Below are 27,784 nucleotides of genomic sequence, written 5' to 3' on the forward strand. Positions count from 1 at the left end.
ATATATTACTTTTATAAAAAGTTTTATATCCCTAACTTCAATAGGATCTAATTGAATTATTTTTTTTTTATATTTTTATAAAACGTAAAAAATGAAAATTATTATATTTAAGTTCTCAGAAATCTTTTTTTTTTTTATAGTTAAAATTAGGGAAAGGCCGGACAAGACAATAGCCTAGTTTGACAAACTGAACATGAAATAAACGGCGTCGCGTTTTGACATTTTCGGATATATTGCCTGCTTTTTGCCAGAGCCAAAAAATTATTTATGTATATATTTATCCAAAAATTTCCACCTCTTTGTTCACCTACGCCAAAAAAAAGCAATTATTTTAATAAAAAAATTAACAAAACCAACCATAATTAAGCCACGTTTAAAAAATAATATATGGACCACCGATCAAGGGGCCCACACTGCCTTCTGACAAAAAGCGTCGACTTTTCTTTTTTCACTGATTAACTACTAAACTGAAAAAAACTTAGTTATAATAAAAATTGATTAATTTTAGATTTTAGTTCTTCAAGGTCAATCATTAAAAAAAATAAAAAATTAAACAAAAGCCAACACAGCGTCGTTTTCTTTTTATCGCCATCCATGGATCCCTATCTTTTCTGTGGGAACCAGAGGAGAGGAGAGAGAGATAGACAAGCCTCCGTTCTCATAAACCCAAAATCCTTTTCCTTCTTTTCAAAAATTGGAGAATGAAAATTTAAACCCTAGAATTGGAAACGGGCGGTTTCATTCCGATTCGATTTATTGATTTACAATGCTTTGACCTGAATAGGGAATCAAAATTTTTCTTTGACAGATTTCTCTCTGTGTTTGGGGAGGCTCAAGGATGGGTCTCTGCAACTCCAAACCCTCCCCAAACCCAAGCACTTTAGCATCTCCTGTGTCCGATACTAGATTCGCTGCTGTTGGATCTAATGGTAACTCTATCCCGCCTACGGATGTGCCTAAATCAGATTTGGCTGCCGGAAATGGAGGGGAAAACCCTAGCATTGAGGATCATAACGAGGAAGAGAAGGAGAAAACCTGTAAGGACGAGAAAATGGTGTTAGAGAGTGTTAAGAAATCGCCATTTTTCCCGTTTTATAGTCCCAGTCCTGCGCACTACTTCTTCTCGAAAAAGTCTTCGCCGGCGAGGTCTCCGACTACGAATGCGGCCAGCGCCAACTCCACTCCTAAGCGGTTCTTCAAGAGGCCGTTTCCCCCGCCGTCCCCTGCGAAGCATATACGTGCTGTTCTGGCGCGACGGCATGGCTCAGTTAAGCCGAACGAGGCGGCGATTCCGGAGGGGAGCGAGCCGGAGGTGGCGGGGCTTGATAAGAGCTTTGGATTTTCCAAGCATTTTGGTAGCAAGTATGAGCTGGGAGACGAGGTTGGGAGAGGACATTTTGGGTACACTTGTCAGGCCAAGTTTAAGAAGGGCGAGCTTAAAGGGCAGCAGGTTGCCGTCAAAGTCATCCCCAAAGCGAAGGTATGCATTGTGGTTTTGATTTTATTGGAGAATTGACCTCAAATCTCTTGGGTTCCCTAGTCAACGATGAGTGATCTCATGTCTCTAGTCATTGTTTGCTTCTGAATTTGATATTTTGGGGTTGGATCCGTCCGCATATTTCTTTGGTTATCTTTTTCAATGCACATTCATGTCGGACCAGTCTTGAAGTATGAGGCTTATGATGGGAACCAATGAAAATTGGAGGTTTATGTGCCTTTGCTCATCCATTGATTGTTTTTTCTTTTCAAATTAATTGGGTTTGCCTCATAGGTTACTGTTTGATGCTGATTGGAAAAGGTGACGGGGAAAATTTGTCCATTGGTGTTTTGATGTGGTTTCTGTTTTAACTTTAAGCTTGATGAAATTTAGAGCTAAAAAAGGGGGAAGGGAATGACTGCCCTTTAGACAACCCTCCTCCAACCCTCACAAGGCTCTAAGCCTTGTACATTTGGGATGCTTGGTTAAATCTTTGGCCCTCATAAGTTCCATCGTCTTATTTATTTAATCTTCTGCCGGGCGCAAACCAACTTCTGATCCAGTGTTGCACTGTTGCTGCCTTTTTTTTTTTCCTCCTTTCCTAATATTTTTCAGCATTGTGCCAATTCGTTTTGCTTTTCTTGATATGCTTGTGCATTCTGAAAATATAAACATTATTGTTTAAGCTTTGGCTATAACTAGGACAAGAACTAAATTTCTTTGTTCTGCAAGCTATTGTTGTCAGATTTTGTAACTTGTTTCTCTTTGCTTATTGTGATTTTCATCTTTGTTGTTAGATGACCACAGCTATTGCCATTGAAGATGTAAGAAGAGAGGTCAAGATATTGCGAGCGTTAACTGGACATAAAAATCTAGTACAATTTTATGATGCATATGAAGACCATGATAACGTCTATATAGTGATGGAGTAAGTTCTAATTTTGCACATTCTTTTGGATTAGATACCACGGTTATTGTTATACCACAAGGACAAGAATTGTGTCTTTTGATTGTCCTTTTCATGACTATTACCTTGCATCCATTATGATGGTTTATCATAAATTGCCATCCATCTTTCAGGTTATGTGAAGGAGGGGAACTCTTGGATAGAATACTTTCAAGGTATCTTTTTTCTTTAATAGCTAATTAGTGTTCAGTTATAGTTTCCATTTCTTTCAATATGAAAAATTTTCATTTGCAAAGTTGCTGATGGACTAAAGAAAGAAAAATTATAAAGAAAATTGGTCAATTGCTAATTGCTAGTTGATTGATGCTGCAGAGGTGGAAAATACACAGAGGAGGATGCAAAAGCTGTCTTAATACAGATATTAAATGTTACTGCATTTTGCCACCTTCAGGGTGTGGTGCACCGGGATCTTAAACCCGAGGTGAAACACATTCTCATTTTGTTTGGCTTGTGTGTGTAGTGGGATGAAAACTGTCCATGCATCTTCTATCAAGAGTGATATTGGGTGGGCATTGCTGATATTTTAGGGGGCCTTATAGTTAGGCATTTGAGAGAACTTTCCCACCAATATCTTGGTCCCCTTTTTCCCCCGTGAGCTAATGGTTAGGACCATGTTACTGAAAACTGAGTACCTGGACCTGGTTTCATGATAAAGATTGGTGTTTTATTTATTATAAAATTTTAATTATTGTAGACATCTTGCCTTCGTACCTGTGAAGCCTAGTTTCTTTCTTTTTAAAGTTACAAGTGTGATGCAGGCTTGACTATGTTAAAGAGAGGGGTTACTGAAAGTTCTGGTTAGTTTTTGTCAAATTGCATCTCTTTTTAATGCTTTAGTTGGAACTAGGTTCAATGTAAGGCTAGGGTCAGAAGAAAGCCGCACATCTGATGTCATCTCTGTTATTTTGGTAGATGTGCAATTTTTAATTGGTTATTTGGATGCAAATGTTAAGAGAGCAGGGTGAATGAGAGACTCAAATGGGCCTTCTGCTAATTTATTTCTCATAACAATTTGGTGGAGATTTGACTGCATATTTTCTCACTGCATGTGGTATTTGCAATTTCTTTTGTCCTTCGTACATTCTTATCTAAGTGTAGCTTCTTACTGGATCAGAATTTCCTCTTCACATCGAAGGATGAAAACTCTCAATTGAAGGCCATTGATTTTGGATTATCAGATTTTGTTAGGCCAGGTTTGTCCCCGCTCTGAACCCTCAGTCATTCGGCTGTTTGTTTGTTTGTTGCTTTGCAAATTAGTCAATGGTTTCTAATGTAATTTCCAGATGAAAGACTGAATGACATTGTTGGTAGTGCATACTACGTTGCACCCGAGGTTCTGCATAGATCTTATGGGACAGAGGCTGATGTCTGGAGTATAGGTGTGATTGCATATATTCTTTTATGTGGCAGCCGTCCTTTTTGGGCCCGGACTGAATCTGGGATCTTTCGGGCTGTTCTAAAAGCTAATCCAAGTTTTGATGAGGTGCCTTGGCCTTCTCTATCTTGTGAGGCGAAAGACTTTGTCAAGCGTCTATTAAATAAAGACCAAAGAAAAAGATTGACTGCTGCCCAAGCCCTATGTGAGTGCTCTGACTGTAGTCAGAAGCTCGTAGTTTTTTTTTTTTTTTTTTTAAAATTCTCAATTGTTAGCCACAATTTTTTGTTGCAGGTCATCCCTGGATTAGAAGTTCTACTGATGTTAAAGTGCCTTCAGATATTCTAATATTCAAAGTCATGAAGGCTTATATGCGTTCGTCATCTCTTCGGAAAGCTGCATTAAGGGTGCGTATCCAATGCTCTTCACTAATGAGATAAATTTGTTGATGTGGACATTTCTCAGAATATATCATTTCTTTTAAATCACTATGCAACTTCTTTCATTATATTATTATTATTATTATTATTATTATTATTATTATTATTATTATTATTATTATTATTATTAGTTTCCTATAATTTTTCTTGTATATTATTTATGTTACTTTCCTGCCATTTTGTTGAGAAGTTGTGATGTGCTGGATCACTCATGTATAACATGTACGATGCATATTCCCTATTGAAATACATGGTTGGAGGAAGAGAATAAATTTGTTTTCCATGCCTCCCAGAAATTTGTTTTCCATGCCTCAATTTTGAGTTCTTGAATCACAACCCCATTCCACTTTTGCCTCTTTTAATCTTAAATGTTGATTTATTTTATTTTATGGTCTATGTGCAAGTAATAAGATATTTCTGCCTTGGTACTGGCAGTTTAATGAGTCTAAGTGGCTAAAGAAATTCACCGTAGATATTATGTTCTCAAACATTATAGTATAAAAAAAAAAAGGTAGACTGGTTTATACCAAGAATCTTAACAAAAAAAAAAAAAAATGATATTTCAAAGAATAAGTGCCCCAATTTGGATGTGATATATTCTTTCTAATTACTTTCAGAGGTTTCCACTGCATGAATTTCTTGGTGCTCACTGATTATTATTTTATTTAAACCTACATCTAGACTGCCTTTCTATTTTGGAGTTCTTTATATTTATTGAGTCTGTCCTAAATTTTATCTCACTTCTTTGTTCGCATTGTTGCAGGCTCTATCTAAAACATTGACAATTGATGAGCTATTTTATTTGAAGGAGCAGTTTACACTGTTAGAACCAAACAAAAATGGCACTATCGGTTTTGAAAATATTAAAGCGGTTGGTTGCTGTCGGAATATTTAAAGTTTTCTTGCCGATTTTGCTGTAATTATGCTTACTATTTCTCCATAATTAGGTCCTGATGAAAAATGCAACTGATGCTATGAGGGAGTCACGCGTCCCTGATTTTCTAGCCTCTGTAGGTTCTTCCACTGTGATGCTTATTTTAGTAATTTGTTCTTTAGTTTTCAACTTTTCAATTGTTATAACTGGCGCTTGTTCTTGTTTTTGGTAGCTTAATGCACTTCAATACAGAAGGATGGATTTTGAGGAATTTTGTGCAGCTGCATTAAGTGTCCATCAATTAGAGGCTCTTGATAGATGGGAACAACATGCTCGTTGTGCCTATGAACTTTTTGAAGAGGAGGGAAACAGGGCCATTATGATTGATGAACTGGCATCGGTATGGTCTTTATTTGCTTTGAAACTAACTGGATATTTTGCATGGTGACGTGTGGATGGTTATTTTTGTTCAAAAAACAAGTTTGACTGTTCAGATTTCTTGCTGTTTTAAGTAGACAAATCCTTGGTTATGGTTTGGTCCTTTTTTGTTTTGACATTTTAGGTGTGTTTGTATTGTTTGAATACATATATTCTTGTTAGTGTGGCACTGATTGATTTTGACTTACTGTTTTAACCTGTGTATATCAACATTTCTTTCTTTGGGAGGAGTGTGAGGAAGTAAGGTAAAACTTTTAAAATAAGGTAAAATAATGTAAGGTACGGTAAGAATTTGTAATGTTATCTTATTTGGGAGTAAGGTACAGTAAAGGATGGTTTACTAAACTTATGTTATTTGGATAAAAGGTAAAGGAATGTAAGGTAAGTATTAAAATTATAAAATTAATCTTATTAATTCTGTTTTTAATTATTATCAGAAAACTCAGGTTCATCACCTTGCAAATTGTAAGTTGCTCTTTTTTTTTTAAAAAAAAAAAATCATAAAAGTCTTTATGTGTTTATTGATATAATGGTATATTTCTTCATTTTCTCTTTTGTTTTTGTTTGACACGGACATGGATCAATTACACAAAAGTTTGTGACTCTTTTCCTAAAGTAGACAAAAATTACTGCAAAATCATGAAGTGTATTGATATATATGTTTAAACCTAGCGTAAATAGATGGGTTGAGAAATATGTTAATGTAAATAGGGGTGGTTAAGTAATCAACGTAAATAGGTTAGTATTAATTTTTAATGAGGATATTAGTGGAAATAAATAATATATAATTTATAAACTTTCCCAATACCCCAAATTGATGGGTTGAGATATGAGGTTTTGGGTGTTCTAAAAACCCTCCAAAACCTTGCCCTCCCCATAACGCCTTCATCCCAAACAAGTAGGATTACTGTAAAAAACCTTATCTTACCTTCAAAAACCTACTCCCAAAGATAACTACGTCTGGATTTACCAGATAGACTGGCAATCCCTAATTCTGAAGAAATATTGTTCGAAGTTTGTTAGCAAAGGTGCAAATCTTGTTGTCTGGTTTTGTGTTTAGAAACTCATTAATGAACAGAGACCAAACAAACAATTAATTCAAATCTTCCCTCCAGCTTCAGTTCATTATCTTTATGGTTATATGCTCAAGTTTGTTTTATTTACCTAGTTATAATATTCTTTGATAACTGTTTAGTCATTCTTCTGTGCTTCTGCGGACTTTTTCTTTCTTAATGGTTCGAAATGCAAGCCTATCAACTTTCTTCTAGTTGCTAGTGATCTCTTGATTTGGTGTGTGCATGCAAAGATATGTTCAACTTATTTGGCTTGAGCTCTGAAGTGCAAGTTCATTTTAAAAAAAAATACATTGATGTATGGTACTTTTCAGGAACTCGGCCTTAGCCCTTCTGTCCCTGTACATGCTGTTCTCCATGATTGGATCAGGCACACTGACGGAAAATTGAGCTTCCTTGGATTTGTCAAATTGTTGCATGGTGTGTCTAGCAGAAATCTTGCAAAAGCTCAATAGAAGTTTCTTAACTATGCAGAAGCTCCAAAAGACTTGGTGTATGTCCATAAGCTGTGTATTGGTCAATAAAAAACCAGAGTGATAGGCACTTTGCAGACGATTCTTAGGCCTGAATATGAAAAGGTAAAATTTACTGCCACCGTAACCATGGTCCAGGAAATTGAGTTTGGACAGGTTTCCTCCGTGGCACAACCTTGTATACACCAAGCATAAAATTGTGGGACTCGTGCTTGTGCTACGTTGGCGATGAAAGCTTTAGGCATTTATGATTTTCAATGTAAAGCTGTGTAGTTACTTGTGTTTAGATGCAGGTGAGATAAATTTCTCAGAACTGGTTGGCGGACACTTGATGTTCTTACATAATGGACTGGGCTGATGGGTTCGTGATTGAATTGTTTCATTTTCTAGTCAAATTCCAATTGCTCTACTTTGCCGCTGTGAATTCATTGTGAGGTTTCTTGGACTAACAAGTGTATTGAGAAGTGAGAAACTGGAAAAGCTATTGGATTTGCTACCTCTCCCTGAATGTTATTAGCATTGACAGTTGGGAGTCTAATTCTCTCTTTTTTTTTTTCATTGTATAGCATATGGAAGAAAAGAAATTTTCACTGAAATCAATTTTATTTTAAAAAGTAGAGAAGTGGAAACATTATTTTTTCAAGAGAAATGAGCTAAAATAATTTGATCCATGAGGTGATGACGCGTAAAAGGTTCTCATACAGCTGGAAAGAATTCTCTCAAGCGATAGTGTTTTTTTTTTATTTTTTGGCTTCTACGTGCGTTGGCCTTTGTCCTTGTGAGTTCAGCAGCTCTCTCTGCACCAGCGAGGTGAGAGGGGTCTTTCTCTCTGGTTTTGAATGTGGGACTCGTTCCTCACCTTAAGGCAGGTTGGTTTTGTGTATAAATAACATTGATTTGAATGCTTTTGTTGCGGATCTGGGGATATTGGAGAGGGATTCTTGATCTGTATGGTGAAGATCTATTTGGGTTCTTTTGCAACGTTGGGTCATCGAGGGGATGGTTTGCTAATTATGAAGAATGGTAACATGTAGGGTGTGACTAGAGATGGTAACTGGTAAGTTACTCTCATCATTTTGCTCGAATTCGAACTCAATTAATATTCTTAAAACTTGAATATATTACAAACTTAATTATTATTATCTGAAAAAATTCAAACTTGTTTAATTTTGTATATTTTAATTAATAATCTATATAAAAAATTATTTTAATTAATAATTTATATTTTCAAATTTTAATAATTTTATAAAATATTTAAATTTCATTTTATATAAAATAAAATATATAAAAAATTATAAATATTATTATAAAAAAATATATTTTATATTTAATTAAATATTTATATAAATGAGTTTAGATAACGGATATTCAATATGCAAAATCCAAACCCTTTACAAACATTATTCTTCAAACCCAAACTCAAATTCGTCTCAAACTCGATTATATACTACCCAACTCTGTCCTATTAGGATTTGGTCATATCGGTAGCCGTAAAAATCTGACTAGTTGTCATCCTAGGTGTGACATGTTTCAATCCAACCCAAAAGGCACAAGAGAGCTGCCGAAGAGGCGGCCACTCTTCAGTCTACAACCCTTTGTTTATTGGGGTTTCCTTGTTTTATGTCCAACACCATGGTACTGAGTTTATCTGCTTCGTTTTGTTCTTGGGTCTATCTAGACTGTCTGTCTTCTAAGGGACAGTTATCTTGTGAGGAAACATTTGGCTTCTGGTAGTAGGCTTTTGTTGTGTTGGTTTTCTCTATGCTTACTCAGTGTTGCTTCGTCCTTCCGTTAGCTTTACATATATGGCTACAAGATGGCTATGATTCCTTCCCCTATTTCAAATCTGCTGTGCTCGACTTCCAAGCTAGGGTTATGCTTAGACCTTGGTCTCTTCCCTTGGTTTAAGGCAATTTGGATGGGCCCATTTTAAGCAAGCCTTATTTTAGCTTTGGGTTTTTTTTTTTTTTTTTTTTTTTTTTTTTTTTTTTTTTTTTAATCTAGAGGGTGTTTGGAACTCTTAGCTTGGGCTTATTTTGTATTTTATTGATTCTAATTGGATCCTTTAAGTGTACTAGGACTTAGGCCTTTTATGATTGAAATTTTATCTATTGATAAAAAAAAAAAAATACTAAAGTCCAATTAGTACTTGCTACCTAGATATAAGGTTGGTTGTTTGCAATACTTTACGATAAATGAAGCATGCATATCTCATATATGAAGTTTGACACCAGCCTCATAGACACTCTATAAATGCTTTGCAAACCTCTATATGTTAACCATCTAATATTTCTAAGATTACACATATTCAATCGATCAAAGGACACTAAATGTCTCAATTACCATACTTTCAAATGGGTCAAACAAGGTGACATATCTTCTTACAAAAGAAGTCATTCTTCTCTTATTCTAAGAATTCAAAGGCCTAGAGCCTTTGTCCAACTATTAGAGGGTAAGAAAATCCCTTATATCCTTCTTCAATGGACCTACTTAACCATAAGACTTTTTGTTGGAGGCTCATTCTGGTGGTAACTTTTTATGTCTTAAAGGAGGACTACCAATCTCAAATGTATCGATCAACCATGAATACCATGTGGTAAGCCCATAGGTTCTACCAATTTCAAAACTTACTAATTAGCATTGTCTGTGAGATAATAAAGTATAATTTCCCTCTCTCATATTTAGAAAAAACACTATGTTAGAGTAGGAAACCATGTCTCAACTCATTAAGAACCACGGAAAAGGCCATGAAAGGCCATCTGTCACTTTTAATCCAACACCACAAAAATCTTCAATTTCAAAATAACAAGCAGCTCCAAGCCACCCCAATGACATGGGCTTTAACTCGTACGTCTGTCACCAATTGGTGCAAGAGGAGCATTTGAAGATAGCTCCAAGCCTTCGAGGCTAAAGTGGACAACTTGCAGTGTAAAACGCACACAACTCCGCCCTGACCAATACCTTATCATTTGAGGATACACTTAGAAGTATTTATCATCCCTCCAAAGGGAAACATTCCACGAGCCTAAGATTATCACAAGCACAAAGAAAAAGATTGACTCATAGCAACTTGAAAAGAAAGCAGAAAATAAAGCTCAATCATAGGACCAAAAAGTTGACAAGCTGCAAAAATTGATGCAAAATTTGAAGTACATATAGAAGAAAAATATCGCATTTGTGGTAACATATGTAGCTTCCACTGTCTGATGATATTATGAAGGAACCAGTCTTGGAAGAAATCAAAATGCTAGTCTTGGAAGAAATCAAAATGCTAATCTTGGAAGACTATGATGGGACAAAGTCTCTATAGAAATGCAATATTGTGCAATATGTTCTCGAGTACTCTAATATTTTGTTTAAATCAAGGTTTGTGATGTTTTTATATTATATGGTGTTGACCCCGTGTAGCTCAAAATGAGCATTGATTTTGATGATAACAAAACTCAAAGAGAATCTATCTAACCCAACTTTAAAGTGATGTGTAGATTCTTTGTCTCATTACTAAAGAATTCTTGAAGTTGTATCTAAGGAGAATGATACTCAAAGGCATTTCAAGACAAATTCAAAATGAGAAAAGGACAAGACTATGGAAGCCAAGACTCAAAGAAAAGGTATGGAAGGCATAGTATTAAGGAGTGAGTCTTAGATCTTTTGTGAAAAGGATAGATGAGAATTTTGTCATATGGAGCTCAAAAATGAAATTTTATTTTCTGATTACTTTTTCTCATCATGACCTTGGATATTACCATTGAAATATTTTTTTAGGTCTAAATTATTTAACATTGCAAGTTGAGATATGCAGCTGTTGACTTAGTTTGCTAACTGGTTTGCTAAATTTTTTAGTTTGCTAATGAGTTTGCTAAAAAAGTTAGTTTACTAACCAGTTTACTGACTGCTCCTAAAATTTCATTAGTTTGCTAATTTATCAGAGCTGCTCAACTTCGCACAAAAGGACAAAATAACGGCTATTTTGTCTTGGGCAGTGTGTATAACGTTCCAAAAGGGTTTCAAACGGTCTAAAATGATTTGGGACTATAAATACACATTCTTCACTTCATTTATACTTGATGAAAGCCTACATTTGAACTCCAACATTGATTTTTCATTTATTGCTTTCATTCAAGAGCTTTAAAGATTTTGAGCTTCCATTGGCAAATCAACTCATCTCTTCTTTATAGTTTGATTTGTATTGAGTAAGAGTGAGTGTTACAATATTGAATTGCATTTTTGAGAGGTTGTACAAGCACTTATTGAAGCTTGAGAGAGAAAGTGCTTGTGATAGCATTTGTGAAGGTTTCAAGCTACCTTGGTAAAAGCTTGGTGTTGATAAGTTGTAAAGGGCTTTTGGTCTCTTGCCTTCAAAAGAGCAAATAGTGAAGAGAAGACTCAAAGAGGGTTCTTTGAGAGAGTGGATGTAGGCTAGTTAAGCCGAACCACTATAAAAATCGTTGTGTTTGATCTCTCTAACCTTGACCTCCTTATTTTTATGCAATTTAAATTTTTCTTGCTATACATGATATTGAATGTTGCTTGAATAGATTGAGTTGATAAATTTGTGGACATATTGAGTGATTTGAGAAATTAGTTATTCATTGTATGATGCAAGCTTTGTTAGTTATTGTCATATACATTGATTGAGGCTTGAATTGCAACTTAGGAACACATTGTTGAAGCACATATTACTTTCATTTTATATAGAGAAGAACCTAGTTGAACAAAGCCGCAATTTTTCATTAGGCTACAAGCAAGGGCCGAAAAATTGTTAAAGTCTAATTCACCCCCCTCTTGGACTATTTTGGGACAACAAATTGGTATCAGAGCTTGTCTCTCTTGCTTAGGGTCTTACAACCTTAGAGTGATCCACAATGGCTAGTTCATCTAGTAATTTTGCCGGTATACCCGCACCATTAGTTGAAGGCTACTCAATCACTAGACCACCACTCTTCAATGGCATTAATTATTCATTTTGGAAAGTAAGAATGAGAAATTTCATACAATCTGTAGATATTGATGCATGGAGAATTATTAAAAATGGTCCACATGTTCCTCAAAATAATGGTCCAGGAACTTCAAAGGTTCCAAAACTTGAAGATGAATATGATGACAATGATTGGAAGAAAATCTCTATAAATGCTAAAGCTATTAATATTTTGCATTGCTCACTTGACCTTAATGAATACAATCGTGTTTCAGGATGTCAATCTGCTAAGGAAATTTGGGATAAGCTTGAAGTCACTTATGAAGGAACTGATGTCGTCAAAGAGTCCAAAGCAAACCTTCTTATTCGAGATTATGAGCTGTTTGAGATGAGGCCGAGAGAATCAATTGCGGATATGAGTACAAGGTTTACTGATCTTGTGAATCTTCTCAAAGCGCTTGGTAAGAGATTTGAGGAAGCTGAACTTGTGAAGAAAATTCTTAGATCACTTCCAAAATCTTGGGAAGCAAAGACTACAGTTATCCAAGATACCAAGGATTTTAAAACTTTCACCTATGATGAACTCATTGGCTCTCTCATTGCACATGAGATGGTATACAAGAAAGATGAAGTTGAAAATGAGCAAAAGAAGAAGAAAAGCATTGCTCTCAAGTCAAATAAGGATGAAGAAAAGAAGAAAGGAGTTGCATTCAAAGTTGACTCAAGTGACAACTCAAATGCTTCAAGTGATGATGATGATGAAATGGCTATGCTTGCAAGAAAATTCAAAAGAGCTTTCAAGAAGGGAGGAAGCAAATACAAGAAATTCTTGAAAAAGTATACTCCCAAGGATAAACATTTCAGAGATTCAAAAGAAGAAATTGTATGTTATGAGTGTTACAAACCTGGACATATCAAGCCCAAATGTCCATTACTCAAAAAGAATAAAGGAAAAGAAGATAGAAGCAAGAAAGCTATGAAAGTAGTATGGAGCAACAGTGAAGAATCTTCAAATGATGAATCAAGCGACAAAGAGACTGCTCTTCTTTGTATGATGGCACTTGAAGAGAAAGTCGAGAGTTCACAAAAGGAAGAAGAAAGTGACAATGAGGTAAATTCTTATGAATCTCCTAATGTAGAAGAACTTGAACTTGCATTTGCTAGAGTATATGATGAGTATAGAAATTATAAGAGAAAATGCAGTAAAATGAATTTAGAGATTGAATCATTGAGATCACAAAATATTGCCATGTCCAATGTGTATAAAGAAAATAAATTTTACAAAGGACAAATTGCTTTGTTTAAAGAACTAGACTTAGAGTTAAAAACCTCAAAAGAAACTTGTGAAATGCTCATTGAGAAAAATAAAGTTCTTGAAGCTAAAATAGAGTCTTTGACAAATGATTTGGCAAAATTTACAAAAGGAAAAGAAACTCTAGATGTACTTCTTGGAAACCAAAGAATTTCAAATGAGAAATATGGAATTGGTTTTGATGGTTTCATGAACTATGACAAGTACAAGAATCATTTCATTAAAGCATCTACATCCTCCTTGCCTAATGTTACATGTTATTATTGCAATAGAAAAGGTCATATGATTAGTTCTTGTGCACTTAGGAAAGGTCATCTTAAGGTAAAGAAGGTATGGGTACCAAAGGGAACCTTACCTAAGGTCACTAAACCCCAAGGACCCAAAGTTGCTTGGGTACCTAAAGTTCAATGATTAAATTTTAGGTTTGTTTCAAAGGGATGAAGGAAAGTGATAAATGGTATATAGATAGTGGTTGTTCAAAGCACATGACTGGTGAAAAGGACAAGTTTTCAAAAATCACAATGAAAGATGGAGGATACGTAAAATTTGGAGATAAAGGGAAAGGAAAAATAATTGGAAATGGCACAATAGGAACCAAACCTTATATTGAAGATGTATCACTTGTTGAAGGATTGAAGTACAACTTGCTAAGTGTAAGCCAACTTTGTGATAAAGGTTTTGAGGTAAAATTCACTTCTTCTTTATGCACAATCAATAACTTAGTTAATGACACATTGTTCATTGCCAATAGATCCAATAATGTTTACTTGCTTGACATGAATAATTTTGAAACTAATCAAGGTACATGTCTAGTATCTCTTGATAACTCTAGTTATTTATGGCATAGAAGACTAGGTCATGCAAGCATGCATACACTCTCAAAATTGTCTAAGAAAGAACTTGTTAATGGTCTTCCTAAGATTAATTATGAAAATGAATTTCAATGTAGAGCATGTGCACTAGGAAAGCATACTAGAGCATCTTTTAAATCTAAAAATATTGTGTCTACCACTAGGCCACTAGAATTGCTTCATCTTGATTTATTTGGACCCGTAACTCCTACCAGTCTTGGTGGAAAGTCATATGCTTTAGTTATTGTTGATGACTATTCAAGATATACATGGACATTTTTCCTTGCTCACAAAGATGAAACTTTTGAAAAATTCACCTCTTTTAGTAAAATGGTTCAAAATGAAAAAGGCTTTTGCATCTCATCTATAAGAAGTGACTATGGAACTGAATTTGAAAATCGTTTGTTTGAGAAATATTGTGATAAACATGGAATCAATCATAATTTTTTAGCTCCTAGAACACCACAACAAAATGGGATAGTGGAAAGAAAAAATAGGACTTTGCAAGAAATGACTAGAACTATGTTGAGTGAAAATAATTTGCCAAAATACTTTTGGGCTGAAGCTGTTAATACATCTTGCTATGTGTTGAATAGAGTTTTGATTAGACCAATTTTGAAAAAGACCCCCTATGAGCTATGGAAAGGAAGAAAACCAAATATCTCATATTTCAAAGCATTTGGTTGTAAGTGCTATATTTTAAATAACAAGAAGGATAATTTGAAGAAATTTGATGCTAAATCCGATGAAGGAATCTTTCTTGGGTATTCAACAAAGAGTAAAGCCTATAGAGTGTTCAATAGAAGAACTTTGGTTATTGAGGAAACTATTCATGTTTTGTTTGATGAGACTAACCCTTCTATTAGAAGGAAAAATGCTTGTGATGATAATAATGAGCAGATTTTTGGAAAAGAAAATTTAATATCCAGTCAAGAAATGGAACAAGTTGATGACAAAGATGAGGAAACTCAGGGAGAGACTATAATAGATGTCCATGATGCCAATGAAGATCAAATTAATGAAGAAATGCCAAATTTGGAAGAATTACAAGTAAATGAGCCCCAACATGATGATTTACCTAAAGAATGGAGATTCCATAGAAATCATCCCCAAGAAGACATTATTGATGATCCATCTCAAAGGATGATGACTAGAGCACAATTGATAAGATATTTTGGTAATGTTGCTGTTGTTTCACAAACTGAACCTAAATGCTTTGAAGATGCTCAAAATGATGAAAGTTGGATTCTTGCCATGCAAGAAGAACTAAATCAATTTGAGAGAAATAAAGTTTGGAATTTAGTGCCTAAACCAAAAGATCATTCAATTATTGGTACTAAATGGGTTTTTAGAAACAAAATGGATGAAAAAGGCAATGTTGTTAGAAACAAAGCTAGACTAGTGGCTGAAGGCTACAACCAAGAGGAAGGGATTGATTTTGATGAAACCTTTGCTCCAGTTGCTAGAATTGAGGCTATTAGAATGTTGTGTGCCTTTGCATGTTACAAGGATTTTATGCTTTATCAAATGGATGTCAAGAGTGCATTTTTAAATGGTTATATTGATGAGGAAGTGTATGTTGCACAACCTCCAGGCTTTGAAAATCATGAGCATCCAAATCATGTTTATAAACTTACTAAAGCTTTATATGGTTTAAAGCAAGCTCCTAGAGCATGGTATGAAAGGCTTAGTAAATTCCTTTTACAAAATGATTTTCAAAGAGGCAAAGTGGATACAACACTTTTTGTTAAGAAGCATCATAATGATATGCTCATTGTGCAAATTTATGTTGATGATATAATTTTTGGTGCTACTAACGAATCTCTTTGCAAGAAATTTTCTAAGATTATGCAGAATGAATTTGAAATGAGCATGATGGGTGAGCTCACATTCTTCCTTGGACTTCAAATTAAGCAAATGAATGATGGCATCTTCATAAATCAATCAAAGTACATCAAGGATATGCTAAAGAAATTTAAAATGGAAGAATTGAAGAGCATGGGCACTCCTATGAGTTCAACAATCAAAATTGACAATGATGAAAAAGGTAAAGAAGTGGATACAAAGCTTTATAGAGGTATGATTGGCTCTCTTTTGTATCTTACTGCATCTAGGCCAGACATACACTTTAGTGTTTGCTTGTGTGCAAGATTTCAATCATGTCCAAAAGAATCTCATCTAAGTGCAGTTAAAAGGATTTTTAGATATCTCATTGGCTCACAATCAATTGGTTTATGGTATCCAAAGTGTGAATCATTTAATCTTGTTGGCTATAGTGACTCTGATTTTGCTGGAAGTAGACTGGATAGAAAAAGTACTTCAGGTACTTGTCACTTTCTTGGTCTTGCACTAGTTTCTTGGCACAGTAAGAAACAAACTTCAGTAGCTTTATCTACAACTGAGGCAGAATATATAGCTGTTGGTAGTTGTGTTGCTCAAATCTTATGGATGAAACAACAATTGGAAGATTTTGGTCTAAAATATAATCTTGTCCCAATTAGGTGTGACAACACTAGTGCCATAAACTTGGTCAAAAATCCAGTCCAACATTCAAGAACTAAACACATTGAGATCAGACATCATTTTTTTAGAGACCATGTTCAAAATGGAAATATCAAAATCGAGTTTGTTGCCTCTGAAAATCAACTTGCTGACATTTTTACAAAACCTCTTAATGAAGAAACATTTTACAGAATTAGAAGGGAAATTGGTATGCGTGAACTAGTTGTTTGAAATTTAATTCATAATAATTTCATGATTTACATTTTGTTAAATATGTAAGTGATCTGCTGTAATATAGGGTTGCTAAGAAATCTTTAAAGAATATTAGCTAACTTGTTTGTGTTCTCGTGAAATTAGTTTACTATGTTGTATGCTAATATTGCGTGACTAAAATTAGTTTGCTATATCTTGTACTATTCAAATTTCAAACCGAAAGGTGATTGTTCTTGAAATTTTTCTGCATGTCCAGCAATGCATTTATCTTTTCTCATTTGATATCACATTCTCAGTGCTGTGTCAGACATGTAAAAATGTTTATGTGTGCATATAGGGACAGATTGTTTGAAATATAGAATAAAATAAAATAAAAAGTAAGAAAACTGGTTCAGTTGAAAGTACAGTGACACTGAAAAGCGCGGGACTCAAGAGGACTTAAACCCTCCGCCACACGAAACCCCCACGCCTTCTCTCTCTCCTCTGTATCGATTTTCGACACCTTCCAAAACACACCCAATCTCTCTTTCCGGCAAAACATACCCTAACTCACCAAATATCTCAAGTCTCCTTTCCTCTTCCACTCTCCACTCAACGAAACGCCATTACCAGATTTCATTTTGATTTAATGGCTCGCACCAAACGAAAATCCCCTATTGCTGCAGCTGCTTCATCTTCCTCGTCAGCCTCTGACGATGTTCCTGTCGCGGCATTGCGAAAGAAAATGAAAGGAAAGCAAAACTTACCGAGATTGAAATCAGCTAGTGAGTCTTCAAACCCGTCCAAGGGTGTCGAATCCCCTAAATCGACGCCAGAAAAGAAAAAGACAGGACAAAAGCAAGGGATGGATACCAAACGAAAAATGCGTACTGAAAAATTTTCGGGTTCAGTGGATAAAGCTCTGTTGGATTGCAAATTCATCAAATGGGAGAACTTTAATCAGGTAAACTTTCAATTTAAAGAGCTTTTTGAGTTTCAAGGATGGTTGGATGTATGTGAATGTGCAAATGAGTACTACCCTAGGCTTGTTCAAGAATTTTATAGAACCATGAGAACTGTTGATGATGAGGATCGATTTGAAGTGATTTTGAATACCAATACATATAGTGTTTCTGTTGAACTGATAGTCACGGCTTTGAAATTGCCCAATGATGGAAATAAAATTTCCACACATAAGGATGTTGCTAGGGTGGCAGGATTCAATTTGGTTGAGTTTGAAAACGAGGTGTTCCCAGCTAACACTGCCAAAAACGAGAAGTCCACTAGCACAAAGGCACTTCAACATATCAAAATCATTCACAGTATGGTGAACTATATTTTCTGTCCCAAATCTGGTAGTTATGGTTATTTGAGTCACTTGGACATGTGTATTATGTGGCACATTGTGAACAAAGTTAGGTTGAATCTAGCTTATTTAATTTTCAAAAACATGTGCAAAGCTTATGGGATTGGAAAACTGCCGTATGCACATCTTCTGTCTGCTGTGTTTAAAGAGCTACATGTGAATGTTTCTAAGGAAAGCTCTAGGGCTGACTTGATAGTACTTAGAGAAATACATTCAGACACTGATGGGCGAAAGACAAGATTTGAAAAGGGTGGTTCCTCCTCTGCTAAGGTTGGTTCTGATTCTGCTAGTGAGTTTTTGAGTGAAATTCAAGGGATAAAAGCTACTGTTAATGAACATTTTAGTTCAACAAATCAGTCCCTTGACATTCTCAGAAAATTTGTGGATGTGGTTGACTATAAAGTGAGTCACCTGCTCACTCAAAATGAGGAGTTAAAAAGGCTGATTATGGGGCTTCAGCAGGCCAAGGAAACTGGTGCTCCAACTAAAGTTGAGGCTGCTACCCAAGTCTCTGCTGATAAGGGTGAAAGCAATAAGGTTGGTGAGTCTCCTGATGATAGGGTACATGAACGTGACCAAGTAGCTGAACCTGAGCTTGAACCTGCAGTAGAAGCTCCTGTTGAGCATGCTACTGAACAGGTCATTGAACCTGAAATGGGCCTCGCAGCTGATGTCCCTACTGAGCATACCATTGAAAAGGTTGTAGAACCTGAAAGGGAGCTGCCTGTTCAACCTCCTCCTGCACAACCAGTTGAGACTGCTGCTGTTCCTACGCAGCACCAGGAAACTTCTTTAAAAGATCACCAAGCTAGTGCTCAAATTCAGCTATCTGCAGCTGCCTCTGCAGCAAAGAAAGGTAAGAAAAGGTACAAGCCAACCGTGTCAAATCCATACCAGACCCTCGCTGCTGCTCTTCAACCACAATCTGAAGAAGATGAGCCTGAGAAAGATGATCAAGTGGCTGAACAAGCACCTCAGCCCCCTATTATTAAACTCCCTAGGAAGAAAATGGTGCCTTCAAAATCCACTCGCAGGAGTAAAAGACTTAAATAGCATCTCATCTGGATTTTTAGTTTACTACCTGCATATTTAGTTTACTAGTCTGTTTGCTACTATTGATCTTTAGTTTGCTATTGTCTGCCTTACTGCGTTTACTTTGGGCTAACATGATTCTTTTTGGATTATTTTCTCTTGTTTCCTTTTTGATTGATGACAAAAAGGGGGAGAATGGATATGGATGGATATGTGAATATGTGTGGATGGATATGTGAATATGTGTTTATGTGAACTTGTGTTGATGAATATGGAAATATGGAAATGTGTTGATATACTTGTGAAGTGTGATGATATGTGAATATGTGTTGATACTTGTGTTGATGGATATGTGTTTATACTGGTGTTTATACTTGCGAATTGTGAATATGCTTTATAGCATAAATTCAGGGGGAGCTTATAATAGATTTCTTGGAAATTATGTGCATGTATTTAGGGGGAACATTTTCGGTATACTATACTTGAATTTACATACTCACATAAACTTTCACACACTTTTATCTTTGATTGTTGATTCAGTTGAGTTTTGTTATCATCAAAAAGGGGGAGATTGTTGACCCCGTGTAGCTCAAAATGAGCATTGATTTTGATGATAACAAAACTCAAAGAGAATCTATCTAACCCAACTTTAAAGTGATGTGTAGATTCTTTGTCTCATTACTAAAGAATTCTTGAAGTTGCATCTAAGGAGAAAGGATACTCAAAGGCATTTCAAGACAAATTCAAAATGAGAAAAGGACAAGACTATGGAAGCCAAGACTCAAAGAAAAGGTATGAAAGGCATAGTATTAAGGAGTGAGTCTTAGATCTTTTGTGAAAAGGATAGATGAGAATTTAGTCATATGGAGCTCAAAAATGAAATTTTATTTTCTGATTACTTTTTCTCATCATGACCTTGGATACTACCATTGAAATATTTTTTTAGGTCTAAATTATTTAACATTGCAAGTTGAGATATGCAGCTGTTGACTTAGTTTGCTAACTGGTTTGCTAAATTTTTTAGTTTGCTAATGAGTTTGCTAAAAAAGTTAGTTTACTAACCAGTTTACTGACTGCTCCTAAAATTTCATTAGTTTGCTAATTTATCAGAGCTGCTCAACTTCGCATAAAAGGACAAAATAACGGCTATTTTGTCTTGGGCAGTGTGTATAACGTTCCAAAAGGGTTTCAAATGGTCTAAAATGATTTGGGACTATAAATACACATTCTTCACTTCATTTATACTTGATGAAAGCCTACATTTGAACTCCAACATTGATTTTTCATTTATTGCTTTCATTCAAGAGCTTTAAAGATTTTGAGCTTCCATTGGCAAATCAACTCATCTCTTCTTTATAGTTTGATTTGTATTGAGTAAGAGTGAGTGTTACAATATTGAATTGCATTTTTGAGAGGTTGTACAAGCACCTATTGAAGCTTGAGAGAGAAAGTGCTTGTGATAGCATTTGTGAAGGTTTCAAGCTACCTTGGTAAAAACTTGGTGTTGATAAGTTGTAAAGGGCTTTTGGTCTCTTGCCTTCAAAAGAGCAAATAGTGAAGAGAAGACTCAAAGAGGGTTCTTTGAGAGAGTGGATGTAGGCTAGTTAAGCCGAACCACTATAAAAATCGTTGTGTTTGATCTCTCTAACCTTGACCTCCTTATTTTTATGCAATTTAAATTTTTCTTGCTATACATGATATTGAATGTTGCTTGAATAGATTGAGTTGATAAATTTGTGGACATATTGAGTGATTTGAGAAATTAGTTATTCATTGTATGATGTAAGCTTTGTTAGTTATTGTTATATACATTGATTGAGGCTTGAATTGCAACTTAGGAACACATTGTTGAAGCACATATTATTTTCATTTTATATAGAGAAGCACCTAGTTGAACAAAGTCGCAGCAATTTTTTATTAGGCTACAAGTAAGGCGAAAAATTGTTAAAGTCCAATTCACTCCCTCTTGGACTATTTTGGGACAACATATGTTATAGCTACTCTACATGTTTAATAAGATTTTTCCTAAAAAATAAGGGACAAAGTCTCTATAAAAACAATTCGACACCATCAGAAAATTCCCCTCTCTACTCGGACGATATGACTGACAGGAAGCGCAAACGCACCATCATTTCTCTTTCTTCCTCCTCTTCCAGTGAAGAAGAAGAAGAAGAAGAAGGCGATGATGATGATGAAGACGATGAAGAAATCAGGTGCCATAATCATACATCAATCACTCCAATCATATCTTTTTTTTTTCTTTTTCTTTATGGTTCATTTAAAACGAAATAAAAATCCAGCGGAGATGAGAACAATTACAGCGAAGATGAGGAAGACGAGGAGAGTGAATCGGACAATGTTGATGAGGAAATTGAGGACGATGAGGATGACGGCGGCGCGAAGGAGGAGTCTCTCTGCAATGGAGTCATTCGTCTTCTCAAAGGTGGAAAGGATTTGCTGTGATCTTAATTTCCTCTTGCATTGATCTAATTGATTATATTTGTTCAGCGCTGTTGTCCGGAATCATGTATTGTCAAGAAAACAATGCCTTCAAGTGAGGAATATATCATAATAATACGTAAACATAATCAGCTCGGCACTCTATTTTCTGAGAAATGTATGGTATCATTTAGTGATGAAAGGAGTGAAATCAATTGCTTTCATTATCTTTTCGAGTGTTGGTGTCTCATCACATGAAGCATTATGAATGCATTCTTGAAAATCCTTAGTTCTTGTTTTCCTTGTAATCAGTGAGAAATAACTGTGAAATTTTCACTTTTCCCCCTAATATTGTGCAGAGATGAAAAATTTAGAAGCTTTAAGCCTAAAAGAGTGCAAGGCATATCTGCGAAAGCATGGCCTCAGGCTAGCTGGGACCAAAGCAGTTTGTTTGCAGAGAATTAAGGAGCATTGGAGGTAACTTATTTCTAGTAGTAAAAAAATATGTATGTTTTTGCATATTGTATGTATGTAGACACTTAATTGAAGAAACTATTTAGAGCCTAGAATGTGCATCAGTCTATTACTCTATTTGTAATCTGATTGATTATGTAGGAGGCTTTGATTTAAAGGTGCATCCACAAAAATCCCATTTGGGTGATGTTGTGGTGTTGGCACATATGGAATGGAGAATTAGTTAAGGGGAGATTAGTTAAGTGAGCTGTTGGTTAGTTGAATTGTTGCAACAGAGAATGAGTGACACATAAGATGTATAAATACATTGATACTGAATATGTGCAATCATCAATTGAATAGAATAACAGAATTCTCCTTCCTACTCAATTTCTTTCTGTCTTCTTCTTCTTCTTGTTCTTCTTCTTCTGCTCTTCTTCTTCCTTTCCCTGTTTCCATGCTAGGTTATGGCTATCATAGTAGGTTTGATCAAAGGACATTCTCCTTCTTCCTCTATAATATCTTTTCTCTCTTCCTCACCTCCTTCTCTCTGAATCTCTCCCTTCTTCTTCTAAATTTTCTTCCTTTCCTTTGATTTCCTGGTTACCAAACACTCTAATCTAGATTCTTATGAATTTAGATACCTTAGCACCTTTTTCGACTTCTTGTTTCCATTTTCATTTAACACAAACACTAGCCTCTATCACAACTCAAATTGAAGAAATTTATGGCAGAAAACCCCAAATTGCATAGTCTTGGAGAGGTCTAATTCTTATGAAGGAAATTGTTGAAGGTTTGGATGATTCAAGAAGACTCGACCAAACATGGAGGGCATGTTGGGGAATTAGACACTTTTCTTTAAGAATTGGAAGGTGGATGACTTTGGATGAGCAACACATGGAGGAAGTTTTCAATTTCTGGAGAGAAATTGCATTAGAATCAGGACAATTGCTAAACCATATTCAAGAATCTGATTTTGAAGAAAGGTTGCAGAATCTCTTGAGCAAGTTGATACAATGTAAAGTACAAAACCTACGAGCAATTTGCTATTGGGAACTCAAGAGGGTAAGGATCTTTCTTAACTTCCAATTCTGCCAAAATGATTGAGAGTGATTCTATGGTGTTAGGATCTTGTTATGTCAATGAAATTAATAAGGAAAAGAAACAAATTGATGGTGTTTGTGTTTCTCAGTCAATAGAGAAAAGGTGCTTTCAAGGTATTCGTAGAAATATCAATTTCAGTATGCAAAGCTGGAAGAAAAAATATTTTCTAACTGATGAGGATAATTTTGAGAAAGAAAAAGGAAATAATTTTGTGAGTAGTTATGAGGGTTTTGTATTGAAATGGCATTCCACATTTGCAATTGTTCTCAAAGAATTGGAATTTGAGATATGGAGAAGGCATAGGAAAATATTGCAACATTTCTTTGCTGGCACCTATACATACCAAAATGTAGGGGAAAAAAGAAGAAGAAGAAGAAGAAGAAGAAGACAATCAGCTGCTAAAGAGTTATGAGAAGACTTGTGAAGGTTGGCAGGTTAGTAGAGCAAGTATTAGTTCATTGGTAATCTGTATATTGATGGTAATACATGGGATGATAAGGATTTCATGGTGCTGCGATTTCTAGACTTCATTCTTGAGGACGAGAATGAGCTTGATGGGAGGGTAATGTTATGATGTAGGCACGTATGCAAAGGAGAACCAGGTAAGGAGAGATTAGTTAAGTGAGCTGTTAGTTAGTTGAATTGGTTGTAACAGAGAAAGAGTGACATATAAGATGTGTAAATACATTGATACTAAATATGTGCAATCATCAATTGAATAGAATAATAAAATTCTCCTTCTTACTCTATTTCTCTCTTCTTCTTCTTCCCTGTTTTCATGCTCAGTTATGGCTTTGCCATAACGGGTGATATGTCCGTTAGGAAAATATATAGATTTAAGGTCTTTGTGGTTTAACTGTTAGATGCAGTTAATAACTAATAACTGGTAGCTGTTGTTGTTAATTGATGGTTGATGGCTAATAGCTGGTGGTAGTTGATTTATGTTAGGTGTTTGATAAAACTTTGTCTAACTACTATTGATGTGTAAAATGACTAATAAGAATATATATCATATAATTTATTTTATTATTAAAACAAATATATAATTATTAATTTATTATATTATATCATTTAATTTAATATTCAAATAAATATATGATTTTTTATTTATTATATCATATTTATTTAATTATTGGAATAGATAAAATAAAAATTAAATAATATAAGAAAATATGAGCAATGGTGTATAAATGTATATAGATTGAGAAAAGGGTAAAATGGTCTTCTTATCCTGAAATAGCAGCAGCTAATTGAGATCAGCTCTAATTTTACAACTTTTTGAATTACAGTAGTTCAGGTTGTGTATCAGCTAAGCAATGGCTGTTCAAAACTTTTACCAAATGGGTTTGGCGTAGCTATAGGGTATGAAACCTCCATTAGCTACTCGAAACCTTTAATCAAAACACTCCCTTACTAAAAAATTAATGAGCTAATGATTACAACTCAATATATGCGTCTACATGTGTGCATGTGCAATTTTGTATGCAGCGGCAATTTTGCATGCAGTGGTAGTATGTCTTTCCATTTTGTTTGGTAACTTAGTAGTATTGTTTAGATAAAATTTTTATGTATAGTTATATCACAGGATAAAGGATGGAAATGGTGAATCACTTTATCCAAGATCATCCTTTGTAGTTAATTGCACAGGTAAAAAGTTTTGTGCATGTCTCTCTCTCTCTCTCTCTCTCTCTCTCTCTCTCTCTCTATGTATATATATATTTGTAGCAGTGTAGATGATATGAAGCTCTGTAATTTGAAGCAGGTGATGTCTGTAAGGGAGATGTAGTTCTGTTCAGCCAGAAAGTTTATGCGAAGTACCTTGTTATCCCATTTCTTGTTATGTCATTTTATTTGTCTGATGTTTAATTTAAATTTCAATTCTGCTAGCTTTAAGCTTTATATAAAGTGAGGATTTGATTTAAATCAGGTTTGATAAAGTGAGAAGACAAGGGAATCTTCTTGGGAAAAGAACTGTGGCTGGCAGGGTTGTAAAGGAAAGCTATGGTTCAGCCAAACAGCAACATACATTTACAGTAAGGCTAACCTGATGGCAAAAATTTTCACTTGACCCTTACGATTTGTGCCCAAGAAATCTAATTTCACAGGAATTTTTTTTCACAAAACATTTTGGACCGTTTCGAATGTGTAATAGTTTGAGCCTTGGGCAAGGGTACAGTTCAGCTTCTACTGATTGATATATTTTGATTGGTGATTTTGATGTACAAGGTTGAAGTACTGTGGAGCAAGGGGATAAAGAAATTGCCTCCACTTTTTCCTTTGCTTGTGAAAGGCCGAAACCTCTACAGATTAAAAACTTTCAGACAGGTTAGTGGGCGGTGCTTACTTATTATCTATGGATTTATCATATTAACAAGTTAGTCTTTTATTTGTTTCCACATCTACTTCCTAGCGTTGGAATAATGAAGTAGAAAGAGAAATAGTCCTTGCTGAGAAGCACAAACGAGGTAGAGCTGCAAGACTTGTGAGAGCAATGAAGAATTCGAAGAAAAAACTGTCTGCAAATGGTCGTTTGACTGGAGGTTGATCTTGAATTTCATTCTTCTAAAGCATTAAAGATTGTTTGCCGCATTTAAACTCTTGTATTATCAGATGTGAAGCATAAAAAATGCTCCCATCATCATGTGGGATCGTTTCAAACAAGACAATCGGCTGAACCAGCAACGAGGAAGCATGCTTACGGGCACAAAAGAGATATGCTACAACAATATGTCAAAGTTAATAATCATCATCAAGAGGTTCCACCATCTAGACAACTGAACTCGAAGAGAAATATCAGGTCAGAAGTTGGTTCTAAGACTACTTGGAGGCATCAGAAACGGGGGCGCTTCAATGTGGACATTGACCCAGATCTTCGCTCACATACTTACACTCGCCAAGGTCCTTTCCCATCACAAATGGAACATCAGCGTAATGAACGATTTCATTTCTCTGGTCATGAAATGGGCTCCACTTCAACTATGATGAAGTTGCCTCCTTTGAGACGTTGATACACTTTTGATGACTGCTTTCCAACATCAGGGGTTTAACCATACGAATGATATCTACCGTGCCCATTCAAAACCTCACTACAACTTTGAAAGGCCAAATTTAAAGCATTTTTCTGAGTTGATTAACGCTGATAGGTCATTTCATCAATTTTCTCATGGAGTGGAGACATATGGACAGAGGACAGAAGGTTTTCAGTCTTTTATCGTCGATGTGTTGTGAGTCTCATGTCCTAGACATGGAAGCTGATGAACCTCACTTCAAATGATGCGGACAAAGTGGAGAAATGCATGTAACGGTTACCTCCAAGTAGTCTTAGTTGGTAAGTCTTCTGCTCTCTTCGACAACACTTTAATCACAAATTCTTAATGTGAAACTACAGTATTACTTGTATTGCGTCCATCTTTTAATGGTGTAGAATTCAGGTTGAGAGAGAATGTGTGATACCATAAACTGCCTTTGGAGTTCATTTTCTGGTGAAGTATATGATGGTTGCATATATGGAATATGGATGGCCAAAAGCCAACAACTGTGATTATTGATGGATTTTGCTGTCTTAGGCAGAAGCAAATATTATTATCACTGGTGAAATTATTAGCTTGCTCTCTTTCCAACAACCACGTTGAGAGCCTAGCCACAAGGTAAGTTTTGCCCTACACTGAAGGAGGCGCTGCTGTGTGTGGTAGCATAAAGGCATGGACTTTAGTTTTCATGGGCTTTTGAAAAATTAGAGCACTTGTGATGCCATTTATCCATTTCCTATAGTCCATTGCATTGATTTGGAGTGGTCCATTATAAATCATTGAGAATAATGTTTTTCTATAAATTTTATTTTATTAAGAAAACGAAAACAACAGGAATAATAATAATAATAATAATAATAATAATAATAATAATAATAATAATAGTAATAGTAGTAGTAGTAGTATTTTGTTTGTTTAAATTTTTATTTCAGTTAAGTTTAAATTCAAATAAACTTAATTTTTAATAAAAAATTAATATATTTTATTAAAAATTATTATATATAAATTAATTAGAAAAATTATTATTTTAATTTATTTTATAAAAAATAGAACTATTTAAATTTAAACAGAAAATTGTAGACTAATGGAAAGAAATACTTGAGCTTTCTTTCAATTAATAAATATTTAGAATAAGAATGGATCATTTTTGCTGTCGCGAGCTGCTTTATTTGACACTGGACTCCACTCGGCTCATTTATTTAATAAATCATGTTTCAATTTTTTTTTTTTAAGATTAATTTAATAAATATTTATAAATTAACTCGTTAAATAATTCTATATTAATATACTAATTTTAATTATAATAATTATGTTTATATGACAAAAAATTATAAAATAATTAAGTTTAAAAAATATAACTATAAAATTAAGAGTATAATTAATTTATATAATTATAAAAATAATAATTTATGGCATTATAATTTCATTAAAAATGTCCTTATAATATTAATTTTTTTTATTATAATTTA

The 27,784-nt window shown here is 34.8% G+C and overlaps 2 protein-coding genes across 3 annotated transcripts; both read left to right on the top strand.

Annotated features, from left to right (window-relative positions):
- The first annotated feature begins 589 nt into the window (after positions 1-589).
- On the top strand, positions 590-7,491 carry LOC110655873 (CDPK-related kinase 5). Its single transcript, XM_021812351.2, has 11 exons — positions 590-1,480; positions 2,275-2,405; positions 2,558-2,599; positions 2,757-2,865; positions 3,559-3,637; positions 3,728-4,024; positions 4,114-4,226; positions 5,023-5,130; positions 5,207-5,269; positions 5,366-5,533; positions 6,959-7,491. The coding sequence occupies exons 1-11, from the start codon at positions 839-841 to the stop codon at positions 7,097-7,099; spliced, it is 1,893 nt and encodes a 630-aa protein (XP_021668043.2). The 5' UTR covers positions 590-838; the 3' UTR covers positions 7,100-7,491.
- Positions 7,492-21,324: 13,833 nt separating this feature from the next.
- Positions 21,325-26,791, top strand: LOC110656777 (zinc finger CCCH domain-containing protein 62). Of its 2 annotated transcripts, XR_002495196.2 has the most exons (10): positions 21,325-21,503; positions 21,591-21,733; positions 22,089-22,206; positions 24,872-24,933; positions 25,049-25,100; positions 25,214-25,319; positions 25,513-25,611; positions 25,697-25,826; positions 25,897-26,614; positions 26,711-26,791. XR_002495196.2 is itself a non-coding variant. In XM_021813720.2 (9 exons), the coding sequence occupies exons 1-9, from the start codon at positions 21,391-21,393 to the stop codon at positions 26,292-26,294; spliced, it is 1,221 nt and encodes a 406-aa protein (XP_021669412.2). In that variant the 5' UTR covers positions 21,325-21,390; the 3' UTR covers positions 26,295-26,791. The 2 variants fall into 2 exon arrangements, 1 of the variants encoding a protein (XP_021669412.2); XM_021813720.2 differs by having other exon boundaries at positions 25,897-26,791.
- Positions 26,792-27,784: the final 993 nt, after the last annotated feature.

The sequence above is a fragment of the Hevea brasiliensis genome, chromosome 7 (genome assembly GCF_030052815.1).
Source record: "Hevea brasiliensis isolate MT/VB/25A 57/8 chromosome 7, ASM3005281v1, whole genome shotgun sequence".
Classification (NCBI taxonomy): domain Eukaryota; kingdom Viridiplantae; phylum Streptophyta; class Magnoliopsida; order Malpighiales; family Euphorbiaceae; genus Hevea; species Hevea brasiliensis.